Source organism: Monodon monoceros, unplaced genomic scaffold, assembly GCF_005190385.1.
Source record: "Monodon monoceros isolate NGI ecotype Baffin Bay Population unplaced genomic scaffold, NGI_Narwhal_1 Super_Scaffold_16, whole genome shotgun sequence".
Classification (NCBI taxonomy): Eukaryota; Metazoa; Chordata; class Mammalia; order Artiodactyla; family Monodontidae; genus Monodon; species Monodon monoceros.
This window is the reverse complement of record NW_021703772.1, coordinates 28339434-28365772: the sequence shown is the minus strand read 5'-3', so window position 1 is coordinate 28365772 and position 26339 is coordinate 28339434. Positions and strand designations below refer to the sequence as shown.

At 40.4% G+C, this 26339-nt stretch overlaps 1 protein-coding gene across 4 annotated transcripts in view; it reads right to left on the bottom strand.

Moving 5' to 3' along the window:
- Positions 1–26339, bottom strand: part of PLEKHM3 (pleckstrin homology domain containing M3) — a 182931-nt gene that overhangs the window by 43333 nt on the left and 113259 nt on the right. The window contains exon 7 of one of the 4 annotated variants that reach the window (XM_029224809.1): positions 20944–21030. The exons of the other annotated variants lie outside the window; for them this stretch is intronic. Coding sequence (XP_029080642.1) covers positions 20977–21030 — 54 coding nt within the window. The 3' untranslated portion in view covers positions 20944–20976. Of the gene's footprint in view, positions 1–20943; positions 21031–26339 lie in introns of those variants that run through there. 4 annotated transcript variants of the gene reach the window in all.

Here is a 26339-nt window from a genome sequence, read left to right as displayed (position 1 = left end):
CCATTGTCTTAAGAATGTGGGTACTTTTTATTCTTTGCCTCAAGGTGTCAACAAGTAGCAAACCACCAGTCAGTACTGATTATGACTACATACATCCTGTTTTTTGAGAATATTATCTGCTGTATTTGTGCTGTTTATGCTGGATATCTGTACACCCAGGGTATGGATTCAAATACGTATGGGAATTTAGTACACAATAAAAGTGAGGAGAGATAAATTATTTAACAAATGATGTTGGGACAACTGGTTAGCCATCAGGGGAAAAAATAAAGCTGAATCTCTAACTCATTTCATAAAAAATGTAATTCCAGATAAATGGAAGATTTAAATATAAAAAGTAAACCATGAAAGTATTTTTAAACTATAAAAGTATTAGAGAAAAATGTTAGAAAAATGTTTATGTGGAGTAAGTATTTTGTAATCTTAGAAACCATAAAAAAGTGATAAATCTGAATATACAAAATTAAAAATCAGTACAGTACAAAATACCATTTACAAAGTCACATAACAGAAAACTGGGAAATATATTTCCTATTTATGTAAAAAGAATGCTGATTTCCTTAATATAATTTAAGTACAGGTTAATGAAATAAAAGGGCAATTCACAAAAACTAAGTATAGCCAATATAATATAAAAAAGATACTCAACCTTACTTACAATGAAAAAAATCAAAATCATAGTGTGAAGTTATTTTTTATTTATCAGAATGGCTAGGATTAAAAATATTGTTTACACAGAAAGTTAATGTGGGTGGAGGAAAACAGTCATTCTCAAGACACTGAATGGAAGTAAAAATTGGTTCCACCTTTTCAGAAGGCAAGTGGCAATATACATCAAACTGCAAAGCATGCATACCCTTTGACCTGGTAGTCTCATGTTAATGAACTTACCCTTACAGACTCATTCACACAAGAGTACAAGAAAATGTATGAGGGTGTTCACTGCAGTATTGGTTCTAATAGAGAAAAACGTCACAGATTAAAAATCAAGGTAACTCTATACTATGCAGCTAATAAAAGGATGAGGTAAACCTTTATGTATACTGAACGTGCACATATGTCCAGGTGTCCACAGTATAATCTTAAGTGGAAAAGGCAAGATGCAAAAAGGTAGTACTGATCCCATTTGCAAAAAAATTAAATATTCACATTTATGTATAGAGATGTCTGGAAGAAGACAGACTGGCTATAGTTAAACAAAAGCTACCTCTGCAGAGTGGGATGTGAGGGAGAGAAAGGCAGATGTTAAAAACAGAATTCTGCAACCACCAGAGAAATTAAGATAATAATCCCATTTATAATTGCATCAAAAAGAATAAAATACCTAAGAATAAATTTAACCAAGGAAGTGAAAGACTTGTACATTGAAAATTGAGACATTAATGAAAGAAATTGAAGATACAAGTAAATGGACAGATATTTCATGCTCATGGATTGGAAGAATCAATATGGTTAAAATGTCCATACTACCCCAAACAATATACAGATTCAATCCAATCCCTATCAAAATTCCAATGGCATCTTTTATGGAAACAGAACAAACAATCGAAATATTTGCATGGAACCACAAAAGACCCTGAATAGCCAAAGCAATCTTGAGAAAGCTGGAAGCATAACCCACTCTGATTTCAAACTATGTTACAGAGCTATAGTAATCAAAACAGTATGGGATTGGCATAAAAATAGACACATAGATCAACGGAATAGAAATAAACCCATGCATATATGGTCAATTAATTTATGACAAAGGAGCCAGAAATATACAATGGGGAAAGGGAAGCCTCTTCAATAAATGGTGCTGGGGAAACGGGACAGCCACATGCAAAAGAATAAAACTGGACCACTGTCTTACACCATTTACAAAATTAGCTCAAAATGTATTAAAGACTTGAATGGAAGACCTGAAACCATAAAACTCCTAGAAGAAAACATAGGCAGTAAGCTCCTTGACATCGGTCTCGGAGATGACTTTTTTAATCTGGCACCAAAAGAAAAGGCAACAAAAGCAAAAATAAACAAGTGAGACTATATCAAACTGAAAAGTTACTGCATAGCAAAGAAAACCATCAACAAATGAAAAGGCAACCCCTGAATGGGAGAAAATAATTGCAAGTTATATATCTGATAAGGGGTTAATATCCAAAATATATAAAGAACACGTACAATTCAACAGCAAAAAAAAAATCTAATTTAAAAATGGGCAGAGGATATGAATAGACATTTTTCCAAAGAAGACATACAGATGGCTAACAGTTACATGAAAAGGTGATCAACGTCACCAATCATCAGGGAAATGCAAATCAAAACCAAAATGAGATACCACCCCACACCTGTTAGAATGGCTATTATCAAAAAGGCAAATAACAAGTGCTGGTGAGAATGTGGAGAAAAGGGAACCCCATGTGAACTGTTGGTGAGAATGTAAACTGGTGCAGCTATTATAAAAAATGGTATGGAGGATCCTCAAAAAATTAAAAATAGAACTACCATATCATACAGTAATTCCAATTCTGGGCATTTATCTAAAGAAAACAAAAACACTCACCAGAAAAGATATATGCACCCCCATGTTCATTGCAGCGTTACTTACAATAGCCAAGATATGGAAGCAACCTAAGTGTCCAGTGATGGATGAATGGATAAAGATGTGGTGTGTGTGTGTGTGTGTGTGTATGTGTGTGTATACATATATATAGTGTGTATACATATATATATAGTGTGTATACACACACACACAATGGTATATTATTGAGCCATAAAAAAGAATGAAACCTTGCCATTTGCGACAACATGGATGGACCTTGACGGCATTATGCTAAGTGAAATAAGTCAGACAAAGAAAGGCAAATACTGTATGATCTTACTCATATTTGGAATCTAAAACAAAACAAACCAGCTTATAGATACATAGAAGAGATTGGTGGTTGCCAGAGACAATAGGTGGTGGCTAAGTGAAGAAGGTGAAAGGAGTTAAAAGGTATTGGGATGCCATTTTGGGGAATATATCTTAAGGAAATAAGTTAATATTGGATTGGCCAAAAAGTTCGTTTGGTTTTTTCCATAAGATGGCTATAGTAGCACTTAGCTGTCTTTAACTTCATTCAAAACAATTTTGTTAGATTGTATTGTGACAGCTGTCATATCAGCGTGCGTTTAAAAAAAGACTTATCGGGACTTTCCTGGTGGCACAGTGGTTAAGAATCCGCCTGCTAATGCAGGGGACATGGGTTCAAGCCCTGGTCTGGGAAGATCCCACACGCCGTGGAGCAACTAAGCCCGTGAGCCACAACTACTGAGCCTGCGCTCTAGAGCCCACGAGCCACAACTACTGAAGCCCACGTGCCTAGAGCCCATGCTCCGCAACAAGAGAAGTCACCACAATGAGAGGCCCGCACACCGCAACAAAGAGTAGCCCCTGCTCGCCACAACTAGAGAAAGCCCATGAGCATCAACGAAGACCCAACACAGCCAAAAATAAATAAATTTATTTTAAAACATAAAAAAAGAAAAGAAAAAAAGACTTAACAAAACTGGTGAATTTTTGTGTAGCCATTTTAATATTGATGATGGAAGAAAAACAACATTTTTGGCATATTATGTTTTATTATTTTAAGAAAGGTAAAAACACAACAGAAACGCAAAAAAAAAGATTTGTTTAGTGTATGGAGAAGGTGCTGTGACTGATCGAATGTGCCAAAAGTGGTTTGCGAAGTTTCATGCTGGAGATTTCTCCCTGGACGATGCTCCACGGTTGGGTAGACCAGTTGAAGTTGATAGGGATCAAATCGAGACATTAATTGAGAACCATCAACGTTATACCACGTGGGAGATAGCCGACATACTCAAAATATCCAAATCAAGCAATGAAAATCATTTGCACCAGCTTGCTTATGGTAATCGCTTTACTGTTTGGGTTCCACATAAGTGAAAAAAACCTTCTTGACCATATTTCTGCATGTGATTCTCTACTGAAACGTAATGAAAATGTTCTGTTTTCAAAACAAATTGTGACAGGCGATGAAAAGTGGATACTGTACAATAATGTGGAACGGAAGAGATCATGGGACAAGTGAAATGAACCACCACCAACAATACCAAAGGCCGGTCTTCATCTAAAGAAGGTGATGTGTATATGGTGGGATTGGAAAGGAGTCCTTTATTATGAGTTCCTTCCGGAAAACGAAACGATTAATTCCAACAAGTACTGCTCCCAGTTAGACCAACTGAAAGCAGCACTCGATGAAAAGCGTCCAGAATTAGTCAACAGAAAATGCATAATCTTCCATCAGGATAACGCAAGACCTCATGTTTCTTTGATGACCAGGCAAAAACTGTTACACCTTGGCTGGGAAGTTCTGATTCATCTGCCATATTCACCAGACTTTGCACCTTCGGATTTCCATTTATTTAGGTCTTTACAAAATCTCTTAATAGAAAAAGTTTCAATTCCCTGGAAGACGGTAAAACGCACCTGGAACAGTTCTTTGCTCAGAAAGATAAAAAGTTTTAGGAAGACGGAATTATGAAGTTGCCTGAAAAATGGCAGAAGGCAGTGGAACAAAAGGGTGAATACGTTGTTCAATACAGTTCTTGGTGAAAATGAAAAATGTGTCTTTTATTTTTACTTAAAAACCAAAGGCACTTTTTGGCCAACCCTATACAAACTTCCATTTATAAAATAAATAAGTCACGTGGATATAATTTACAGCATCATGACTATAGTTATGATACTATATTGCATATTTGAAAGTTGCTAAGAGGGTAGATCTTAAAAGTTCTTATGATAAGAAAAAAATTTTGTAACTATGTGCGGTGATGGATGTTAACTAGACTTACTGTGGTGATCATTTTGCAAGACATACAGATATTGGAAATTACATTGCACAACCTGAAACTAATATAATGTTAATGTCAATTATACCTCAGTTTAAAAAATCTATCAGAGAGATTCAGATAAAGATGATAACTTCTTAAAAGTAAAGGAGTAGTAGTAAGAGTGGAAAGGGAAGGAAAATTTTAAGAAAAAATTTAGTGGCACTGGAAGAGCATGTTGGTGATTGTGTGAATGATATTTGTAATAAAATGTTAAACTCTTTTGATGTTTGACTGCAAATAGCTTTTAAGCCTCACACCTGCCTCTTCTTATGCCCCACACCTGGGCAAGCTGATAGGGAAGCCCAAGCACCTACAGGAGATTCAAACCACCCAATCTCCTGTCTTTCTAGGTCAGTCCTCACCCAGGCCCACCCCCTAACCACAATAAAAGCCTCAAGCCAGTCTGCTTTCCTTGCTCTCTCCAGCCATTTTGGACCAGCTTGGGACTGCTCTGCTCATCCCATAAACCTCCATTATGTAAGTAACAAATCTTTTTGCACCTTCACAAATATATATGTATATAATTTTGTATTTTTTAATGTTTAAATTAATATGAATTGCTACTTTTATAATAAATGCTTAAATTGTTAAAAAAACAATGACAGTGCTACAAAGCATGGCTTTAGAAATAAATACATGTAATTTGCATATGCATGTATATAAGCATTATGAAAATGTAGAGAACCTTCCATTTTGTTGGTATTATATGACCTGTGTTTTCACTTATCTTCATGTTTATTTTCACAAAAGTTCTTGAAAATTGCCTATCAGTGAACCTGTCATGGCCACATAAGACTCAATGCTTGTATCCAAGGAGACCTGTCTGTCTAATCAGAATGTTCCCTGACTTACGGGTTTTTTAGGTTTCAGAAGGTAACATTGCCCCATTCAATTAGAATGATTTATAAGATATGCATAGTGTCAATAGCCATATCTAATACTAGGCAATTGAAGGTTGGTTTTTGTTTGCATAATTATCACTGAATTCTAGACATTTAATCTTATCTTCTTAAATACCTAACTGGGAGGTAAGTAAGCAGTTGGTTAGGATGAATACTGAAGTTTTTACAAATCTCACTTAAATGTTTTAAATGCCCTTCTCCAGCTTTGCTGGGCCAGGGCTTTTTCCCTCCTGACCTAGCAGAAACGACCTTCCCCTCACTGCTCCATTCCGAGGCACGTTACTTGATTTTGATCAGCTGGTTGGTCTCGACATTCCAATCGTTTTAGATTGTGTTTTTGTAATCAACAGGAGGAGAAACAGAATTGGTATCATATTTAAAAAATCCACTCCCCATCCATTCAGAGGTCACAATCATTTCACATAACCCAGGGCATTATGCAGGAGAAGTATGTTGCCCAGTCTGAACACTTTTACCACTTAGTTTGGTGTCAATCCAAGAAAAGGTCAACATATTGCCACCTGTGACATGTTTAGAGGTTCAGTAAAATCTAAATGGAAAAGTGCCCTAAGGTAGGAAGCCCGGTAACAGTCAACTTTCCGGAGGGCTGAGAGTGGACGGTCTGTCATCTGGTCCAGTGTCTAACACCCTTCTCCACACCACCCGGGTGGCCTGCCTTTCTTGGTTCTATCATCTCTGTACCACTGGGCTGGAAGAAGAGAGAGACTCTCCTCTAGATTCATTCACTACTGCTGGTAGGCAGCTCTAGCAAAGGGAAACTCTCCACTAGGTCAGAATTTTGTATGAGTTGTAGAGGTTTGTTTTCCTTGGGCTTCCTGGCCTTCAGGAGCATGGTTCATTGAAAAAGGGTTTCACTTAGTCCCTCACAATGCCTACCCCACCACTTTTTTTTTAAGTGAAGAGAGCTCAGCTAATTGAAACTCCAAGCAGTTGTAGAGCAGCATATGTAAACTAGGAGAAGAGTTTTCATTGGTTACCCCTTTTATTACATTTCTTTAAACTGAGGTGTAAAATACATGAGGTAAGATGCACAGATCTGAAGTATACAGCTCAGTGACCTTTTAAACATGTGTGTGAAAATACCTGTTCTCTTGGCCTCCAGCCTCAACCACTGCAGCCCATTCTCTATGCCATCACCAGAAGGATCTTACTAAAATACAGATTTGACCGAACAATAAGAATAATGACATCAGCTGTTGCACCACCCTCACAGCAGTGATTAACTGTTAATATGTGCCAATCACTGTCCTAAGCTTTTAAATTCATGACCTCCTTTAAGATAACGCAAGTCAAGCACTTAGAACATTGGCAGGCACACAGCGAGCATTAAATAAATAACTATTATTACTCGCAAGACCCCTGAAGGTCAGTATTTTTATCGTAACCAATTTATAGGTGATAGAACTGAGGCTTAGAAGGATTGAGTCATTTGCCCAAGGTCACCAAGCTTGGGTGTGTAGAGTAGGGAGCTGGGTTCCCAGAGCCCAAGTGCTACACATTAGGCTTTGGTGCTGTCCTAGAGCTGGCATTTCTTTAATGAAAACTCCGGAGGCCTCTTCAGCCCCTATGGGATGAGGTCTCAACTCCTTAGCAGGCCCTACAAGGGCTTCCCACAAGCTAGGTACAGCCTTTCTTTCCACACTTGCTTCCGGTTTTTATCTGCCATGCATCAATCTCCTGCTCTCTAACTAACTACCATTCATTGCTATGACCAGGTATGAGTTCTGGGTACTTCTGTATCTATTTCCAATTCTTACTGCAACTGTCCAAAACAGTATCATACTCATTTTACATATAAGTACACTGAGACATAGGAAGATTACGGGACTTGTTTCATGGTCAGAGAGCTCAATCAAAGCTGGAGTCTGAACTGGGTCGTCTGATTGCAGTGTGTGATCCTTCCTACTCGGCTGCCATTCCCCTCAAGTCACGTGCTCTCATACCTGGCTCAAGTGTCCCCTAGTTTCTAAGGCCTTTTTGACTCTGGCCACCAATTTACCCCTGTTGCTCTGCTGCTTTCCACAGGTCTAAACAGATGACTAGTTAAGGAAGAATGGCTCTTGCTCTATTTCTATTCTAGGCCTTTCCAAGTGCATTCGACCTCTGCATTAGAAAAGCTGAAACTGAGTACTTCTGGAATATTCCTAGGGCAGGCCCTGGAATGACAGCTCTGTCCAAACAAAATGGCAGGTCTTTGGCCAGATGGGGTTATGGGCTAATGGCATGAACACAGAGGGCAAATGGAGAAGTTGCTGCCAGTTAAACACCATGTGTACTTTAGCAGAACCTCTTGGGGCTGTGTGATTCATGCACTCCTGGGACATGGATAATTCCTGAGGGATGAGCTAGCCAGCTCCTCAAACATGAGGACAACTGGAAGATGAATTCTCTGGCAGCTGGAAAGGCCGTAGTGGGCAATTTTTGAACTGATCTTGAAAAGCATTTTATCATTGGAATAGCTAACATTCTTGTTGATTACGCAGAATGAAAAATACCAAAGCATTTGAACATTTGGTACATGTTCAGTTCCTTCGGTACCTCAAAAGTGAGTATTAATGTGCAATCTGCATAAGTCTCACAACTTGGGAAGCGGCTGGCTCTGCAACGACCTCCCGACAAACCACGGCAGCATTCGGTTGTGATCATTCAATCATACTTGTATTTAAGATTATAAAATAAGTCACTTGATTCTTTAGCACATTATTCTTCCATAAATTTAAACTACATACATGTTTTAAGTCCCAAGCTAAAAATTCTCATTGTTAAGAAAAAGTACAGAAATCCAACTCAGAATCAGCACAATTATTAAAATAATTTACAAAGTATTTTGGGTGGACAAGGTGATTCCAAAGTTGATCTACAAGAATAAAAGCACAGGCATAATAAATCAATTTTGTAAAACGAGAATATGAGGTTGTATTTACACTACCAGACATCAAAATATATCATACAATTCAAATAATTGGTGCTGGCATCAGAATTGCTATCGAGGAAGTGGAAGTGACTGCTCAGAAACAGATCCCAGAACACACATGTAATTAGGTTATGATAAATATGGAATAAAAAGTAGCAGAGGAAGGATTGATTATTTAAAAAAAGGAGCTGAAATGACTGCTTACCCATTTGGGGGAAAATCAATCTACATCCTCACTTTATATCATGAAGTAGAATAAATCCTGGACATTTATTAAATTATTAAACATATAAAATTATTTTTAAAAGACAAGAAAATGCAAATGATCATTATCTGATCTAAGCATGGTGACAGGCTTTTCAGGCTTTAAAGCCATGGAAAAATATCTCACAAGGGGAAAAATGGACAGATCTGGAAACATAAGTTAAACTTCTATTTACCAAAAAACATCATATATAAAATTCAAGGGCAAACAACCAAACTAGGGAAAATATCACACGTAAAGTGTTGATAGCCTAATATAGAAGGAGCTCACATAAACTGAAAAAACAGCCTACCCCCAAATGGGCAAAAGATATAATCAAACAACTCATAAAAAAAATGGAATTAGCAATAAACATATAAAAATGTTTAGCCTCACAAATCATAAAAAGTAGATATGCAAAGTCAAAAAGGAGAAAATTTTTTTTGCCTCTAATATTACCAGAGAGTTGCAGTTTTTAAATGACAATGGTTAATGCTCCATTGATATAAGGAGAGAATTTGCTTACACTGTAGGTGTGGGTATAGATACAGTAAATTGTATCTAAAGCTTTTAAAAAGTTCAAACTCTCTACTCTAGTAGTTACTCAGGTGAATTTATCTTAAATAGTGAGAAAGTAAGTGATTCTGGAACAAGGATGTATATCATAGTATTATTTATAATACTATACTAATAATACTATAATACATAGTATTATTTATAGTAGTTACTCAGGTGAATTTATCTTAAATAGTGAGAAAGTAAGTGATTCTGGAACAAGGATGTATATCATAGCATTATTATATATCATAGTATTATTTCCAATACAAAATTGGAAACCCCAAAATGTTCAATAAAAAGGAGGTTAAAGTAACTACAGCAATGGGATCTTCACATAGGTATTAACAATCTTCAGAAGCAGTGGGTATTTTTAAGTTAAAAGCAAGATAAAAATTTTTATGCTGTAAAGAATGGCCATGTTTCATACCTATGAATGCATAGAAAAGAACTCGCTGGATGTGTGTCTCAGTGTTAACTGTGGTGGGGGCTTATGATAACAGCAGCAGCAACTAGCCCTGGCCAGGTCTGTGACCTCCTTCAATCCTGGCATCACCAGTGCAGGGATCTCGCCACCCCTGCTTTTATAGATGAGTGGTACACTGAGTAGTGGGGCTCAAACTCAGGTCTTCAAGGGCTGCGATCTGAACCTCTCTGCCATGCTGCCAGGATGGTTATTTTCTCTCAGTAACTGCCTATACTCCCCAAATTCTCTGCAATGAGTATACTGTTATAATCTGGGAGAAAAACACCACTTTTTAAAAAGCGATTTGGGGCCAAGAGGCCCCTGGAAGTTTTGTGTTCTGTCCCCTGACAGCCTGCGGTATGGGAGACTGTTCTGCCACTGAGTCCTCTCACTCTTCCCCCTGGCTCTGGGTTCTCCTTCAATTTCCATTTCCATTCCCTTTCTCCTACTCATTCCATTGTAAATCTCGGAGTCACTTTGCCTACCGAGCGGGCAAAGCCCTTTGTGCACGGCAGAGCCATCCCAGGGCTGGTCTGGCCTACTCATTTTCTTTCCTTTGCCTCCCTCTTTTCCTTCCCTCCTGCCTACCCTTAGCCTTTCCAGCACCCCCTGAGAATAAGCCTGGTTCAAAGTTCTGGTTTAACAAAACAAAACAGGGCATCCTGGGGTTAATTCTGGGCTGGCCTTTCACAGTTCTATGATTAAATTGCATTTTTCAGTGGTTCTGCCTTTAAACTCAAACTCTTTTTAAAGAGAAATTTAAGGAGAGCAAAACACAGGAAACAGTGCCAAATGCCAATAACATATTTTAGTCATTTGGGGAATGGGCAGCTTTAGAAACCACAAATTCCCACTTATGCAAGGGCTACTTGAGCTTTTTCTTTATTGCTTAGTGACAGAAGCCTGGCTTTAGACCATGGTCAGAGTTGTTCTTTTGTTTTCTTTTCTCTCTCTCCGAAAACAGTTATAAAAGGCCTGAGCTATCACAACGAGAGTTGGCTACTCCTACAGCTCTAATCAAATAACAAAAATCATTTTCCACTGATGCAGTTAGTCCAGATTAAAAGGCAGATCCAAGTCTATGTCTTGGTACCTGCTATACCTGCTCAACAAGCTCAGTCAGGTGGAAACATGCACTCAAAACTTGGGAAGCTCCACCCATGTGACCTCACCACCAATTGGCAAGGCTTTGGCACCACGTGTTCAGTTAGGTGTTCTGTCTCTTTTTTCCCAAAGAAAATAACTGAAAAGGGAAGATAAGATGTGAGTATTGTTTTGTGACTATGCTTTCTAAAACAATGGCTGGCACAACACAAAACGGAAAGAATCCCAGACAGCTCTCTTCTGTGGCCTTAGATCTATTCTGACCATCAGGGACTATGAACCCTAACGCCAGAATCCGATGATGAGGTTCTTCTAAGCCCCTGGAGTTAGATTAAGGTGTGGCCCAGCCAGTCCTGGGGCGTGAACTGGTAAACTGTACTACATTCTCACCAAATAAATTGGAAATAAGGAGCCAGTGAAGCTGGGTTTCCATAGCCACTCCTTAAATTACTGGTAATTGTGCACTAGTCCCACTTGAGGATAAGAAGATAGCAATGACATTTTAAAACAGCTTCCTTATATAGAGTACTGAGCATTTTGGTAGTAAGCATGTGTAAGGTGTACAGAGTAACTACAAGCCAGGGAAATAGTTCTGCAATGAAGCAGCTGACAGTCATCTGAAGTAGCAATCAACTAACATAGGTGCAAGAGATTAATTTTTGTTAAATAAAGACTAAACTGATTCCATAAAAATTGCAAACAAAAAACCTAGAGAAAATAAGAACTATAGAAAAGTTGGAAAAAGATGCAAATATCCTCAATAAAATACTAGCAAATTGAATCCAGCAACATATAAAAAGAATTAGATACTATGATCAATTGGGATTTGTCCCAGGGATGCAAGGTTGGTTTAACATCCGAAAATCAAACAATGTAATAGTTTGACTACATTAAATTACCACATTAATAGAATAAAGGACAAAAACCATTGATCTCAATAGATGCATAAAAAGCATTTGACAAAATCCAACACCTCTTCATAATAAACACTCAACAAACTAGGAAAAGAAGCCTGTATTAGGTTGAGGAAATTACCTGTCTATGAAAAAGTCAGTTCATCCTGAATGGTGAAAAACTAAATGCCTTCTCCTCTAAGATCACGAACACACTCACCACATGTATTCAACATTGTACTAGAGGTTCTAGCCAGGGTAATTAGGCAAGAAAAAGAAATTTAAAACTCCAGATTGAAAAGGAAGATGTAAAACCATCTCTAGTCTCAGATGACAAGATCTGGTATATAGAAAAGCTAAAAACATTTTGCTGACATGAAAGTCATAAAAAAAAAAACTTTTATATTTTTTAACAAGACTTTGTAACTATATTCAAGTATGGTGCTTATACTCTTGGAGAGTCTGAGTGGTTAACACTATCCAGTTCAGAGTTATGGAAACATTTATTAGAAATTCCATTCAATAAGCTAAAAAGATAATGTTACTGTCACAGCATGTAATAAATTCCTCATTTTCAATATAAAGAGGTATATATGTATTTTTTTTTAAATTTATTTAATTTATTTTTGGCTGCGTTGGGTCTTCGTTGCTGTGCGCGGGCTTTCTCTAGTTGCGGCAAGTGGGGGCTACTCTTCATTGCAGTGCGTGGGCTTCTCATTGCAGTAGCTTCTCTTGTTGCAGAGCACAGGCTCTAGGTGTGCGGGCTTCAGTAGCTGTAGTACGTGGGCTCAGTAGTTGTGGCTTGCGGGCTCTAGAGTGCAGGCTCAGTAGTTGTGGCGCATGGGCTTAGTTGCTCTGCAGCATGTGGGATCTTCCCGGACCAGGGCTTGAACCCATGTCCCCTGCATTGGCAGGCAGATTCTTAACCACTGCGCCACCAGGGAAGCCCTATATGTATTTTTTTTTTTTTTTTTGCGGTACGCGGGCCTTGCACTGTTGTGGCCTCCCCCGTTGTGGAGCACGGGCTCCGGACGCACAGGCTCAGTGGCCATGGCTCATGGGCCCAGCCGCTCCGCGGCACGTGGGATCTTCCCGGACCGGGGCACGAACCCGTGTCCCCTGCATCGGCAGGTGGACTCTCAACCACTGCGCCACCAGGGAAGCCCTATATGTATTTTTATTAGTAGAAAATCAGTTTCTCTTCCCCTATCTACTAAACATATTAAATACTATTTAAGTACATATTGAAAATAGGTTTAAAGAGTATCAATGAGTAGGATGCCAAATTATTAGCTGCCTTGGTATCCACATATTTCAGTCTGGCCCTATCTCCTGCAGGTACTCTGGGTCATGGCTACTCCCAAGAGAACAAAGATGACATTAGTGTGATAGGTCTGTTCCAGCTCCCCTTGCACTAGACCATAAAAGACTGCATATGGACATGGGGCTTAGAGTCAACTAGAAACAAGCTATTGCCATCTGCTGCTAAAACTGAGGCCAAAGGGTAGATGAGGATGAGAACCTACATGTCTCCCTACAAAGATCATTTAAGGCACAAGGGACAGCCATGTAAGGGAGAAGGCTACTCAGACATCTTAGAGCTAGTAAAATAAAAGCTCCATGCAAGCCAGTAATATCCGCTGAGAGTGATCCAGGTGCTTGGGAACGTCTTGGTCTGAGCCTAGTTTATATTCTTTTCCTTAGAGTGGTGACAGTGGCAGTGATCCTGTTGCTTTGGGTTTGCTGGCCAACGCTAGTCTTGAACTTGCCAGATCTTCCCTGGCTAACTCGTACATATTCTGAAAAACCACCTTAAATCCTGCTGGAGTCCTTGAACTTTGCTTCTTGTTTATGCTTTCGCCCTATAGTTAACCTTTCTAACTCTAGTCTTCTTGACTTTGGGCATTTTGGGCCTCCTGCTTTCTCTTTTACAGATCTTTCTGTATCTCCAAATGGCCTCTTTCTAGACCAACTCTGAAATCTCATGTAAAATACTAATGTGTTGGTCATAACAATGAAGAAACAGACAGAAAAATAACCTTTTAAAATCTTCTTAAATCTGTCCAATTTTTTTAGCTTCCCTTTCTCCTGAGTCCCAGAAACAACAGCAGCTACATTAAAGAAAAACAAAACAAGAAAAAAAACAATAACTACTTAAGTATTTTTCAACTATGCTCTGAACTTTCCATTTATTTATTTATTTATGGCTGTGTTGGGTCTTTGTTTCTGTGCGAGGGCTTTCTCCAGTTGTGGCAAGCGGGGGCCACTCTTTAACGCGGTGTGCGGGCCTCTCACTATTGCGGCCTTTCTTGTTGCGGAGCACAGGCTCCAAACATGCAGGCTCAGTAGTTGTGGCTCACGGGCCTAGTTGCTCCGCGGCATGTGGGATCTTCCCAGACCAGGGCTCGAACCTGTGTCCCCTGCATTGGCAGGCAGATTCTCAACCACTGCGCCACCAGGGAAGCCCTGAACTTTCCATTTTGGAAGTGAAAATGAAATAAACATATCGTAGCAAGTATAAGTATTCCAATGGATTGGTTGCTCACAATAGTTATTTCAGATACTACATCTTTCAAAAACTATTTTATTAATAATTAGCATTGCAGTCCTAATAGGAAAACTATAAACCTAGAGAACAGACGTAAGAGAATTCCATAAACAGGAGTTATTTAATAATTTCCCTGAAGAAAATGCTTGAATGCACTTTAGAAAGGATTGGCATGATTCCATATCACCCTTCCTGAAGTACTCAGGGCTGCTGGGCAACTGAGAGGAATCATACCATGAATAGAGTGACTGAGCAATGGCACCCAGATTACATGTTTTCTGGATCAGTACAATTTTTAAAAAGTGTCCAGTTTTTTATTTTGCCTAGTAAGGACATTAAGAACAAAACAAAACTTTTCAGCTACTATCACCAGCATTTCACAAGAAAGGAATGGGATTTTAATACCAAAAAAGTAGAAACAGTATGATTTCAGAAAAATAGTTTCAACTGAATATGTGTTGTATTATTAAAAATTCACCACATTATATTTTTCTCCCTTCTGCATGACCTGGTGAAAACTCCATCCTGGATGAGTCCTCAACCCACAGAGGGAAGTTGGAATTTTTCTGTGATAAGAGAACAAGGATCTCACTATTTGCTAAAACTATTGCTTTAAACTGAATTTCAAAATAGAAGAATTGGGAAAGTGTTTCCCAAACTTCAATCATTTGAAAACACCTTTACAAACATTTTCATAGCTGCATTCCACTTGTGTTAATTAATTTCAATTGAGTCATTTATTTGCTTAAATAAATTTATTTAAAAATGAAAGTCATATATGAACACCATAAATGGAAAGCCAGTATCCCTTGCCATGAAAGCAAGATAACCCAGCTGCTGGAAGGCCCTGAGCCTACAGCTAACTGTTGAAAAGGGAGATACGCTGCTGTTAGGGGTTCAAGTCACACCAGCACCAGAATGAAACTTTGCTTGATATAACCTCAAGGACAGGAAGAGAACTGAAGAGAATAACTTTCTTATTATATAATTAACTGTCATTTAATGCTATGACCATGTACTGCCTAAAAGCATCTCTTATATCAACTAATATCATTTTGGTAGACATTCCATGGAATCAGAGGTATCCTCACGTAGTAATTAAGAGCAATGGCTAACTCGGTTCAAATTCTGAGACTTTCCCACGTACCAGCTGGTGACCTTGAGCAAGTCATTTACTTCTCTGCTTAAGGTTTTTAATCTATGAAATGGGGATAATAATGATACCCACTTCATTGTGAGAATCAAATGAGTAGATACAAGTAAAGCTCTTAGACTGGTAAGCAACAGATATTAAGAGCTTAAAAATGTTAATATCAATAGATATCCTTACTATCCCACACTCTGAGAAACACCAAAGGTCTAGGCATCTGTTAGACTATATCAGGCATATAGTGATACAGTAATGTATTTCTGGAGAGAACATATAGCTAGAGAATAAGAATGACAATTCCTTTGCTAATTTGAATTAAAATGAATAACTTGGTACTCGCGCATCTAAGGCAACTTAATGTTCATTTGGTTTAAGTCTCCTTCCATGGCCCGTTTTCTAGGTCAAGAGCAAGTCTGAATGATATATCTTTGTCTTTAAGGCATAGTACACGATGTGTTTGACACAAAAAAGATTACACCATAGAGAAAGGCTTTCAGGACCCTAACTGCAAGTCACTACTTACGTAAACAAGGCCATCCAAATATATTAGGCTTTTAATTATGAAGTTAATGTCTCCTCTTGTTAGAGTAAACAACAGAATTAACATAGGATTTAACACTCAGAGTGGGGAGATTTAACCCTCACATGTTATGATTTAATTTATATTATGACATACAGTACAGGAGGACTTACTCATCACCAAATCATCAAATAAATAAGCTAACATCAAAAGCAGTAGTTCTAGGGGGCTCCTGAGATGGATTAGTTGGTCTTGAACAAGAAAGACATATATTAACATATCTTAAGCTGTTGCCTTTCATGTGTCTCATCCCTTTTGTCCCTGGAACTATATTTAGTACAGTGAGAACAACAGCGCTGCCAGGGCAGTCAAGTAGAAAGAGAGGGTATTAATATAGTAGATCTTGGTCAAGGTTAGGGCAAGAGATAGTGGACAAGTACATATTTAGTTTATTAAACTACAAGATAAGGTCAAATTGAAAATTTATAGTAATCTCTAGACCCTCTAATGGGTCTACTTGGTGGCGGCCTCATTCAAAGGATCTGGATTTTAAGAATATCTTCTCCAGTCTCTGTCCATTCACTGTAGGGTAGTTTCTTCCATCGCTGCAACATGCTTCTTGGTAACATCTCTTTTTCCTTCTCTTCCTCTCCACTCAACTTTGGCTGTTTTCTTCCTCTAGTGTCTCAAGTTGAACATTTCAGCTTTTCCTTTTTTGCTGTCATGATCCCCCATTTATAACTTGCCTCCCTTTTCTCTACAGCCCTCTTCATTGCTAGGCTTCTCTTCTGATGAGACCAAGTTATCATCCTCATTTTCCTTGCTCTTTCAGGCAGGTCTCCCAACTTTACTAGTGAATTCAGCATGAAACATTATTCTTTCTTAAAAAAAATGTTATCTGTCCTTTCCTACTTCTCTTCCTCCTCCCATAGAGTCAAGGACATTTTTTTGGAAAATTCCTTCACTCTACTCTTATGTCTATAAGTAATAGAATGTTCCAAATTCTGGAAGTGGAATTAGGTCACATCTTTTCATTTTCCTTTGCACCTTTTCCCTAGGACTTACTTCTTTTAGAAGGCTTAGCTTGAGTACTGTACCAAAAAAGAGCAGAATGAGCTCAGATGCAAGGCAGTAAACTCCCTTCCCCTTTCTTTTTATTTATGTTTTAAAATATCTTTATTGGAGTATAACTGCTTTACAATGCTGTGTTAGTTTCTGCTGTACAACAAAGTGAATCAGCTATACGTATACATATATCCCCATATCCCCTCCCTCTCCCTTCCCCTTTCTTTACTGAGTTTGCATCTGCTCTGGGTATCTAATCAAAAAGAGTGCCCAGGGCTGGAGCTCAATAAACCTTAACTGCTTACAGTGGCTCTAGCTTTTAGTGAGCCTTACACCCTACCTATAAATGACCTCTATGCTCTGGGGTAAATTAACTCTTTTCGATCTGTCCGATTCCTTTACAATGATCTGATGGGTCATTTATGAAAGTGTAATAGTGCCCTAGAAATGTCACGCTACCACCAAAATACATATACATTCATGGGGAGTCTGCAGGATGCTGGGCACGGTTCCAGGTGCTGGGGTTAGGGGTGAACAACTCCGACAGGCCCTGTTCTCCTGGAGCAATGACTTCCTGAGAGTATTTAAAGGCCAAGGAAAATGATCACAGTCACACTGGTCAAGGAAACCAGATTGAAACCATCCTATTAAGGAAGAGGGGAGCACTTCGTTGGTGGATGGGTCACTGTTAATAAAAATTCCACCTCCCTGAACTAGGATACACATTTAAGAGTGGGCAGGAGGTTTAAAAAAAAAAAAAAATCCTAACCCAACCCAAAAGATAATGGGAATCATCTGTTCTGCTCTCATGTGCAAACCTATAATTTATGGAAAGATGGGAAAGAGAAAGTCCCTGAGGAGACCCAGCCAAGTTCTGCGGTGAAAATTCAACTGTACTCGAAGCTCAGACTGGAAGAGGTGGGGGTGGAGAGGAGCAAGAAGCCACAGGAAAAATAACACGTCCCGAGGCAGCCAGCTCTCTCTCCTTTCCCACTTCCAATGCCACTCCTGGGCCAAGCTGCCCTCCTCTCCTCCTCCTGCCACCTCCAGCCCCTCCCCATTCACGCTTATTGCTTTTTCCTCTTTATTTTTCATTCATTTTTTAAGAATCCCAAGCTGGCTGTAGTGCTCGTAATTCCTGTCACAAGGTAATGTCCACAGTATAAATTATAGGGCATCCTAGGAAGCAGGTGGTTGAGATCAAGTGAGAATGTATGTTATTAAATTAAAATGGAGTTACCAGGAATCTTCAGATTATGGAGAAGAGACCATTTCCTTAAATACATGACTGTGTATACTATATATTTGCATATATATTTGTGCACACTTACATATATAGTAATTTACTACTAAAGAATATGCTATAAGACCTGATAGTAGCAAAGGCCATCATTAAGTGCAATGTCCCTAGCAATATCACCCTACCAAACTCTGATTTTGATTTCTGCTCTGTATCAAGATGGCTACATATTGTCTTTTTTTGCTTCTTCTATTGGGGTATCACTACTTAGCTTTATAATATTGCTTTTAAAGAGTATGGTTATTAACAAGTCAACCACTGTTTTCAATGTATTTTTTTAAATGCCAGTATTAGTGCTGGGCCATTTGAAAACATCTTCATTACACTTAATAATTTGCTAAGGTACTTTGATAAAATTTCAATATATATTTTATTAGTTTCCTTATGAGTCATGTAAGGTAAATTATTATCCATGTCAGAGGTGGAGAAATTGAAGCCGTCTAAACTACAAAAGATTGGTAGTAGAGGTAGAATTAGGATGTGAAATAAATGTCAAATTGTCCAGGGAGGGAATCCCCTTTGTAACATTTCAGAGTTTCTAATGTCAGTTAAGGTGTTCTTCCTATTCACGGATAGCTAGAACTGCTAGTCAGAATAAAAGGCACAGAGAAAGGAAGCACCTGTGGTCACAGGGTGCATGCTAAAGCCTCATCAGTGTTGTAAATCAGCTGAATCTTGTCAATAATACGGTGAGGGACTTTCAAGAGCAGCATTCACAGAGCATTCACTATATGTCAGGCATTCTTCCAAGTACTTTATGTATTTGTAACTCGCTTAACTTCACCATCTTGTGAGGTAGGTACTTTAATCATCCCCATTTTACAGGTAAGGAAACTGAGGCATAAAAGTTTAAGTGACTTGCTCAAGATCACACAGCTGGAAGGAGTGCAGCTAAGATGCAAACCCAGGCTGTCTGGCTCCAGACTCTATACCCTCAAGTACTGTGCTAAACTGCCTTTCAGAGGGCATGCCGGAGCCACACAACAGACCATGAATATTTAAAGGTTTACTGGGAAGTCAGGTGTTTGAACTCAGGACCAAATAGTACTAAAGAGAAAAACAAAAGATAAATGTTGGTGGGGACTTCAGTTCACATATGCTCACTATGCAACAACAGAGCTTGTAGCAATGCACAGCTCCTTTCGAGTTCATTCTCATTCCTGTCTTCCTCTTCTAATAACTGATTCATTCATTCACCCATGTTTATTGGGCACTTCCTCTTGCCCAGGCACTGTTCTTAGTAGCAGGACGGATAAGATAAAGACTTGCATTCAAGGTTGGCTCTTTCACTTATGGATTGTTTTAAAAAGCTCTTGTGAACAGGCCTAAGAACCAAGCAACTCAGGTGACATTTTATTTTGGGAATGCAAAGCAGTCTTGGCAAGAATCATCAAACCACCTTTTCTGCTCCCAGCCTGGGAACCGAGGACACCCCACTGGGCCGGCCCCTCTGGATCCTGGATGTGAGGGGTTGGTCCTTCCTCCTAAATGCATCTCTCCTCCCAGTTCAGAGGACTCTTTCAGCACACTGCCCACCAGCACGTGTATCTCATCTTACGTGCATTTTTAATTCACTGCATCACAGTACCTAGCAGTTAACAAATACATGAAAGGTTGTAAAATATAGTCAAGGAGTACCTTCCTGAGAAGCTCATGATCGTTTAAGAGTATTCATTATTATTGTGGTAAATATATGTAGCATAAAATTTACCATTCTAACATTTTTAGGTATATCTCATCACTTTTGATCAGTTATACTTCATGGATTACTTTTCTAAACACTAGGAATACTACAGCTTAACCATTTCATGGGTAATAAAATCACCATTCAGACAATGAGCTGGTGTGCTGGCCACAGCAGTGTCTCAAAGACCAGCTTCTCTCCCGTATTGGGAGGACTTCAGTCCTTGTGGTGCCCCTTCCCTCCCCACCCTCGATGGACTCAGATGCTAGCTCCGAGGTCTGAAGTTTCTTTGCCTCCCTCATCCTAAGCAGCTGAATCAACTTCTCTCTCCACCCCTTTCATTATCCCATTCCATCCACCCCATTGCCATCAGCGGGGTGGAGACTCAGCTTATAAGTGTGCAGAAGAAAACCCCAGAAGCAAGAAACTAGAATAACTTGCTCCTGCTAACAAAACAAACCAGAAAACACAGTAGGGGCCAAGACCTCAGAGTCGCTGAGTTCCAAATCCTTCCTTATCCCAAGGAGACAGACTGCCTGCCTCTCTATTCTAAGCTCAGGCAATGTGGCTTAAGCAAACGCATAGGAGGAATTCAAGCCTCAAGATCCATTTTCAGCTTCCCCCAGATCCTCATGTGCCTTTTTATCCTTACTCCATCTTGCCCAGCCAAATGTGAAAGCCTGTGTAAAGACCATTACATGTCTCACTTTGAAAGGACTTTAATGCCCTTATGAACTAACTCCTGGCTGAAATCTTTGGTCCCATGGAGACAGAGAAAGCAGCAGCCAGCTGGAAAACAAAAAAAGAGTTGTTATCTCTACATTAAATTAAACTCAGATCTGCTTAATATCTTGGCCAACGTATGCCACAACTATTTTGGCCCTTTCTGCCACCCCAAAGTCTTCTGCGGCCAAAATGTACCATTGTGCTGCTGTCTGACACTGCGCCAGCAGGCCTGTGCCAAAGCCAAGTAACACCCTTCCTTCTTCGGGTTTTGGGATAGCAGGGGAGGGTTGCTAATTCCTTTTGTGACCACTGACTAAGAGCTGAGTGGCCAACAATTTGGTAAATTATATACACACCTAAAATGTCAGCTGCATCAGAGATTTTTGCTCTCTGTCTTTCCAGTAGCTGGGGGGAACCTTTAGGCTAAAGGCAATTCTAGAAGAGTTGGGTTTCCTAACCACATTCTGTGGGAGGGATGCTTGCAGAACTCCAAGCATGCAGGATCCCGAGCAGCAAAGAATCATCTTTGATAAGTGTATATGCCAATGATTCAAACCAATGGAAAGGGATGGGAATTAAAATTAGTCACAGTTATGAAAACACACACACACACACACACACACACACACACACAGACACACACACAAGAGGAGAGAAGCTCTACCACAAAAGTCCTTTTTGGAATCAGACTAGCTGTAAATACAAAAACACACATGGACACAGGTCAGCCATAGCTAAGAATGTAGAATGTGTTAACTCCAAACTTTTGAAACACAAAAAGTGAATTCATAGTGTCACAAATCCATATGTATTTAGCCTGCATTCCTTTTTGGACTATAAGTTAATATATTCTGTGGGTTATCCAGTTCTTTATTCTAGAAATTTGCTGTTTTTGACAACTACAGGTCAATGGGTTGGATAGAATGGAAATTCCGTTTTGACCACTATGCCAGTGGTCAAAACGGATCTGTAAAAATTTTAGGGGCTATGGCCTGTGTAGGGGAACTGGGTGGGGGGCTGGGCCTGACTGCTATGATCACACTGGCTACACCAAGTGTCCTGGGCTCTGGGATTCGTGCCACGTGTTGGCTCTCTGACCAGCGATGGGTGCATGGGAACCTTGTTCTGGTCCCCTCTTTGCCATAGTATTCCCTCCCTCCACCCAGTGAAAGACTTGGTGGGGCTTTAGCAATGGTGGGGCTGGGCCTTGCTGCCAGGTGGATCTTGCTACCAGTTTGCCTCTAGAAATAGAGAACGTCAGTGCTGGAAGCAGACGGTACAGTGTAGCAGCTCGGAGTGCGTGCCCACTGGTGAAGGGAATACCTACAGTTACAGCGGTAATCAGGCAGCGGGTAGTAGTTGTTATTTATGTTTTGATAAGTCTGAAAAATTTCATACAAAATTGAAAAAGCAAAAGAGTATGTGCTAGAACAGGACAGCCTGGGTCCTGGCTCCTCCACTTTAGCTAGATGACTTTGGGCAAGTTCATCCCACTGGCAAAAGGTGGATGATAATCGTCCCGTCTTATAGGGCTGTTGTGAGGATTAAATGAGATAATCCACGTAGATTTCAAACAAGATCTGGCCTAAAGTAAGCACTCAATAATACAAGTAACTAACATTTCTTGAGCATATAATAAAAAGTAGCCATTGTTAATCTAATTATTAGTACAACCTTCTCATCTTACAGACAAAGATTTTAAGTGCCAGAGATAGGATGTGACTTGGTAAGGGATAGACTGCTATTGTTACCTTGGGTAGTAGGTTTCCTGAATGTTCCTTTCTCTTTCTCCTTGACTAAGTGCTATGACATGAGAGTGGAGTGAGCAGGCCCCTGGCCTTCAGTGAGACTGTGCCTTAACCACTCCGGGGGTGAAGCCCGCAGGCTGAGAATCCTGGCCCTTTCTAGCCCCTTGTACCTGCCTATAGGATGATGAGTCCCTACTCCCAGCAGGCAGTAGGCAGAGAAAGGAGAAAAAGGTGAAACTCCAATCAGCAGTTTTATTACCCACCATTGCCTAGACTTTCTCTGCACCCTTGACCTCTCCTCCAGCCAAGAATCCATTCACAGTATCCTTCCCTGGATTTCCTTTTCTCATCAGGTCTACACCTTCCCTTATTAATGCCCCAACTTTTTTTTTCTTAAATATTTATTTATTTATTTGGTTGCACTGGGTCTTAGTTGCGGCAGGTGGGCTCCTTAGTTGCGGCTCACCAGCTCCTCAGTTGCAGCATATGAACTCTTAGTTGCTGCATGCATGAGGGATCTAGTTCCCTGACCAGGGATCGAACCCGGGCCCCCTGCATTGGGAGCATGGAGTCTTAACCACTGTACCACCAGGGAAGCCCTGCTCTATCCTTTTATTGTCTGAGCTGCAGTGGGATCTCTGCTGTTAGCACTGAGAAAAACAACCCACCGTTCACCAGATAACCTGAGTGACGCTGCCCATCTTAGTAACAAACCCACTAAATGGCATATTCTCTTCCACATGTTTTTATTGGCCAACTTTTGTGTGCTGGGCATTGTTTCCAACAGCCACTGGAGTGTAAGGTATTACAAAGACAATTTGTGTTTAAGGAATATAGGAAATCAGTAATATTTGACTTGTTTTTGTAAGCTGTCTTTTAGGTTGTATTTGGGAAAACGTTTCAAACTTCTATTTAATGACAAGTTGAAATACCATCTGACCTTTGGCAAATGGAAATCTTGCATTTGTCACTTAGAACTGAAGGGGCTAAGATCTGGCTCTCCTCCCAGGTTCCTGGCTGTGGCCAGAGCTTGGCTGCTTTATGCAAACTGGCTGGGAAACCCCAGAAAGCAGATACAGGTAGAGTGGCTTCCACAACTTAATCGCTTCTCAAGGATTCTATAATCACGGAACCAGAGTCCTAGAGCTAGAAAGGGCTTTAAAAATTGCTTAATTCAACCTTTTCACATCACAAATGAGGACACTCAGGACCCAAGAAGTGATGTGATAAAGGGAGTTTTTTATCCAAATGCACCTGTGATTCTCCTCTTGGGAACAGAGGAGCCAAGGCCAGAGAAGAAAGTGGTCCAAAGTTGGATATACGGTATGAAATTGTCATTTAAAGATGCCATATAGGCTTCCCTGGTGGCTCAGTGGTTAAGAATCCACCTGCCAAGGCAGGGGACACGGGTTCGAGCCCTGGTCCGGGAAGATCCCACATGCTGTGGAGCAACTAAGCCCGTGCGCCACAACTACGGAGCCTGAGCTCTAGAGCCGCGAGCCACAACTACTGAGCCGTGTACTGCAACTACTGAAGCCCCCGGCACTTAGAGCCGGTGCTCCGCAACAAGAGAAGCCACCGCAATGAGAAACCCGCGCACCAAAAAGAAGAGTAGCCCCCGCTCGCTGCAGATAGAGAAAGCCCGCGCACGGCAACAAAGACCCAACGTAGCCAAAAATAAAATAAATTAAAAAAATAAAAAATTAAAGATGCCATATAGCTTTAACCACACGGGTTAACAGGGTTGAGAACAATCCCTATGCGGGTTAAGTTAAAAATGCATTGTTGTTTTTTTTTTAAAAAAAGAAGCTTGGCTTTTATAAGCTGTGAGAAGTGATAGGGATGGAGATATTTTCAGAGGTAAAAGCTGTGTTTCCGCTCCTGACGAAGACCTAATAGAACACATGGATTCAGGGATGACGCGTGGGATTTTGACACAATTCAACATCAGTTAATTCTAAGAGTAAAGGCCCTTCAGTCCAGCTCCCTTCCACCTCAACGTTAAAGGAAGCTAGAAAGCCAATTACACTCGCAGCAGGGCCTCTCCCCAACTGCAAGGGAAGAATGTACTGCAAATCTGTGTGTGCTTTACAAGCTAGTAAAACTATAATTGCAGGTGGGAAGGAACATGGGTTCTCTTTGTTTCTGCCAACATTTCAGTCTGGGAAGCTCCTCCCTTCTATAGTTGCAGAAATAGCGTGGACTCAGTATTTTTTTTAGCACACAAAATAGGTATTCTATGGTTCTATAAAACTTACAGAATGCTTTTTGTTAAAACTGAAAAGACATCTGTGCGCAGCCCACCAAAAGGGCATGCATTCTTCAGAGACAGGTGCCGAACGTGCCTACCTTTACTTGGAAGCCAAAACCCACCTTCTGGTTCAAGCTCTGAAGGTCTCTCAGCAAGACTAACAAAGGTGGCGAGGCTGGGAGGGTAATACCTGACTTGTTCTAGCAGAGCCCTAGGGAGATTTTGTTGCCGGGGGAGAAGGTGTGGGGCAGGGGGCTCTCGAGGTGCAATTCCCCTGTGGGGTCACTGGGGACGTCTGGCCTAGGAGCACCCTGGAGGCAAGAGGAAGCTTTCCCTATCAAGGTGCTGTTCCATATGGTGACTGTGCAACTGTTGCTGCAGCAGGATCCTGTGGTCTAGACACCCTTGCAGAATCTGAGAGGCAGAACTGGGGTGTAGCCAGCATTACTTCTGTGGTGATAACTGCAGTCTAATGTCCACAGATGGAGAGTCTTGGTGCCACTGAAGAAAGCTACAGGGAGCCATTTATAAAAGTCCACATCTCCTAGCAACACTATACCAGTACTTGTACCACTGGTACAGCTCCTATCTCCTAAGCCTTACGTGTTAAGCAGAGTTCTAAGTGTCATACATGCTAACTCTTCTAAGCCTCATAAACACATTTTGGGGCAGGTACTATTATTATCCCCACTTCAGAAATGAAGTGCTTCTCGAGGCACCAAGTGAAGTGACTTGCCCAAGGTCACCTAGTGAGTCTAGGGTGAGCATCTGAATGTGGGCAGCCGGTCTCCAAGGCTCCAGTGCATAACCACTGCACCGTTCAGCCCGTCTGCAATGCCCAGGGTCGGGTCGGGTGTCATCACCCCTTTGGAGACCTTTGCTCCAGGCAGAAACTTCATCCCATGTTGGCCTCACACTGGCCTGCTGGTCTCCTAAAAGCTCCTGACAGCCATCTTAGTTTTGATTTCTATTTAATTTTCCACCTCACAAAGCAGTGACAGGGAGGGAGAATCTGGTGATACCTTTTGAATATGGTTTATTAACCAATAGCTTGAGGAAATGTAGGGCTTCCTTGCTGCCACCTGACCTTTGTCTTCAGCCTTCCGAATGTTTGCATTACTGCCCTGACCTTGCAAAGTGACCTGGAATAGCTTGCCTGTTTCCTTGTGCGTGTCCACTTTCAGGGCCCAGCTGTCAGCCTGTGCAAGTCTGTCAGTTAGCATCTCAAGGGTTCGGAATGGGGTCTGCAGCCTTTTGAGGAGCACAATCTAACACTAACCTCCAAATTCCTTCCCGTAATTGAGCATTCATTAGTTTGACGGAACAAAAGCAGGCATTCTCTTTTATAAAGCAGAGGTCAAAACCGGTAGCTT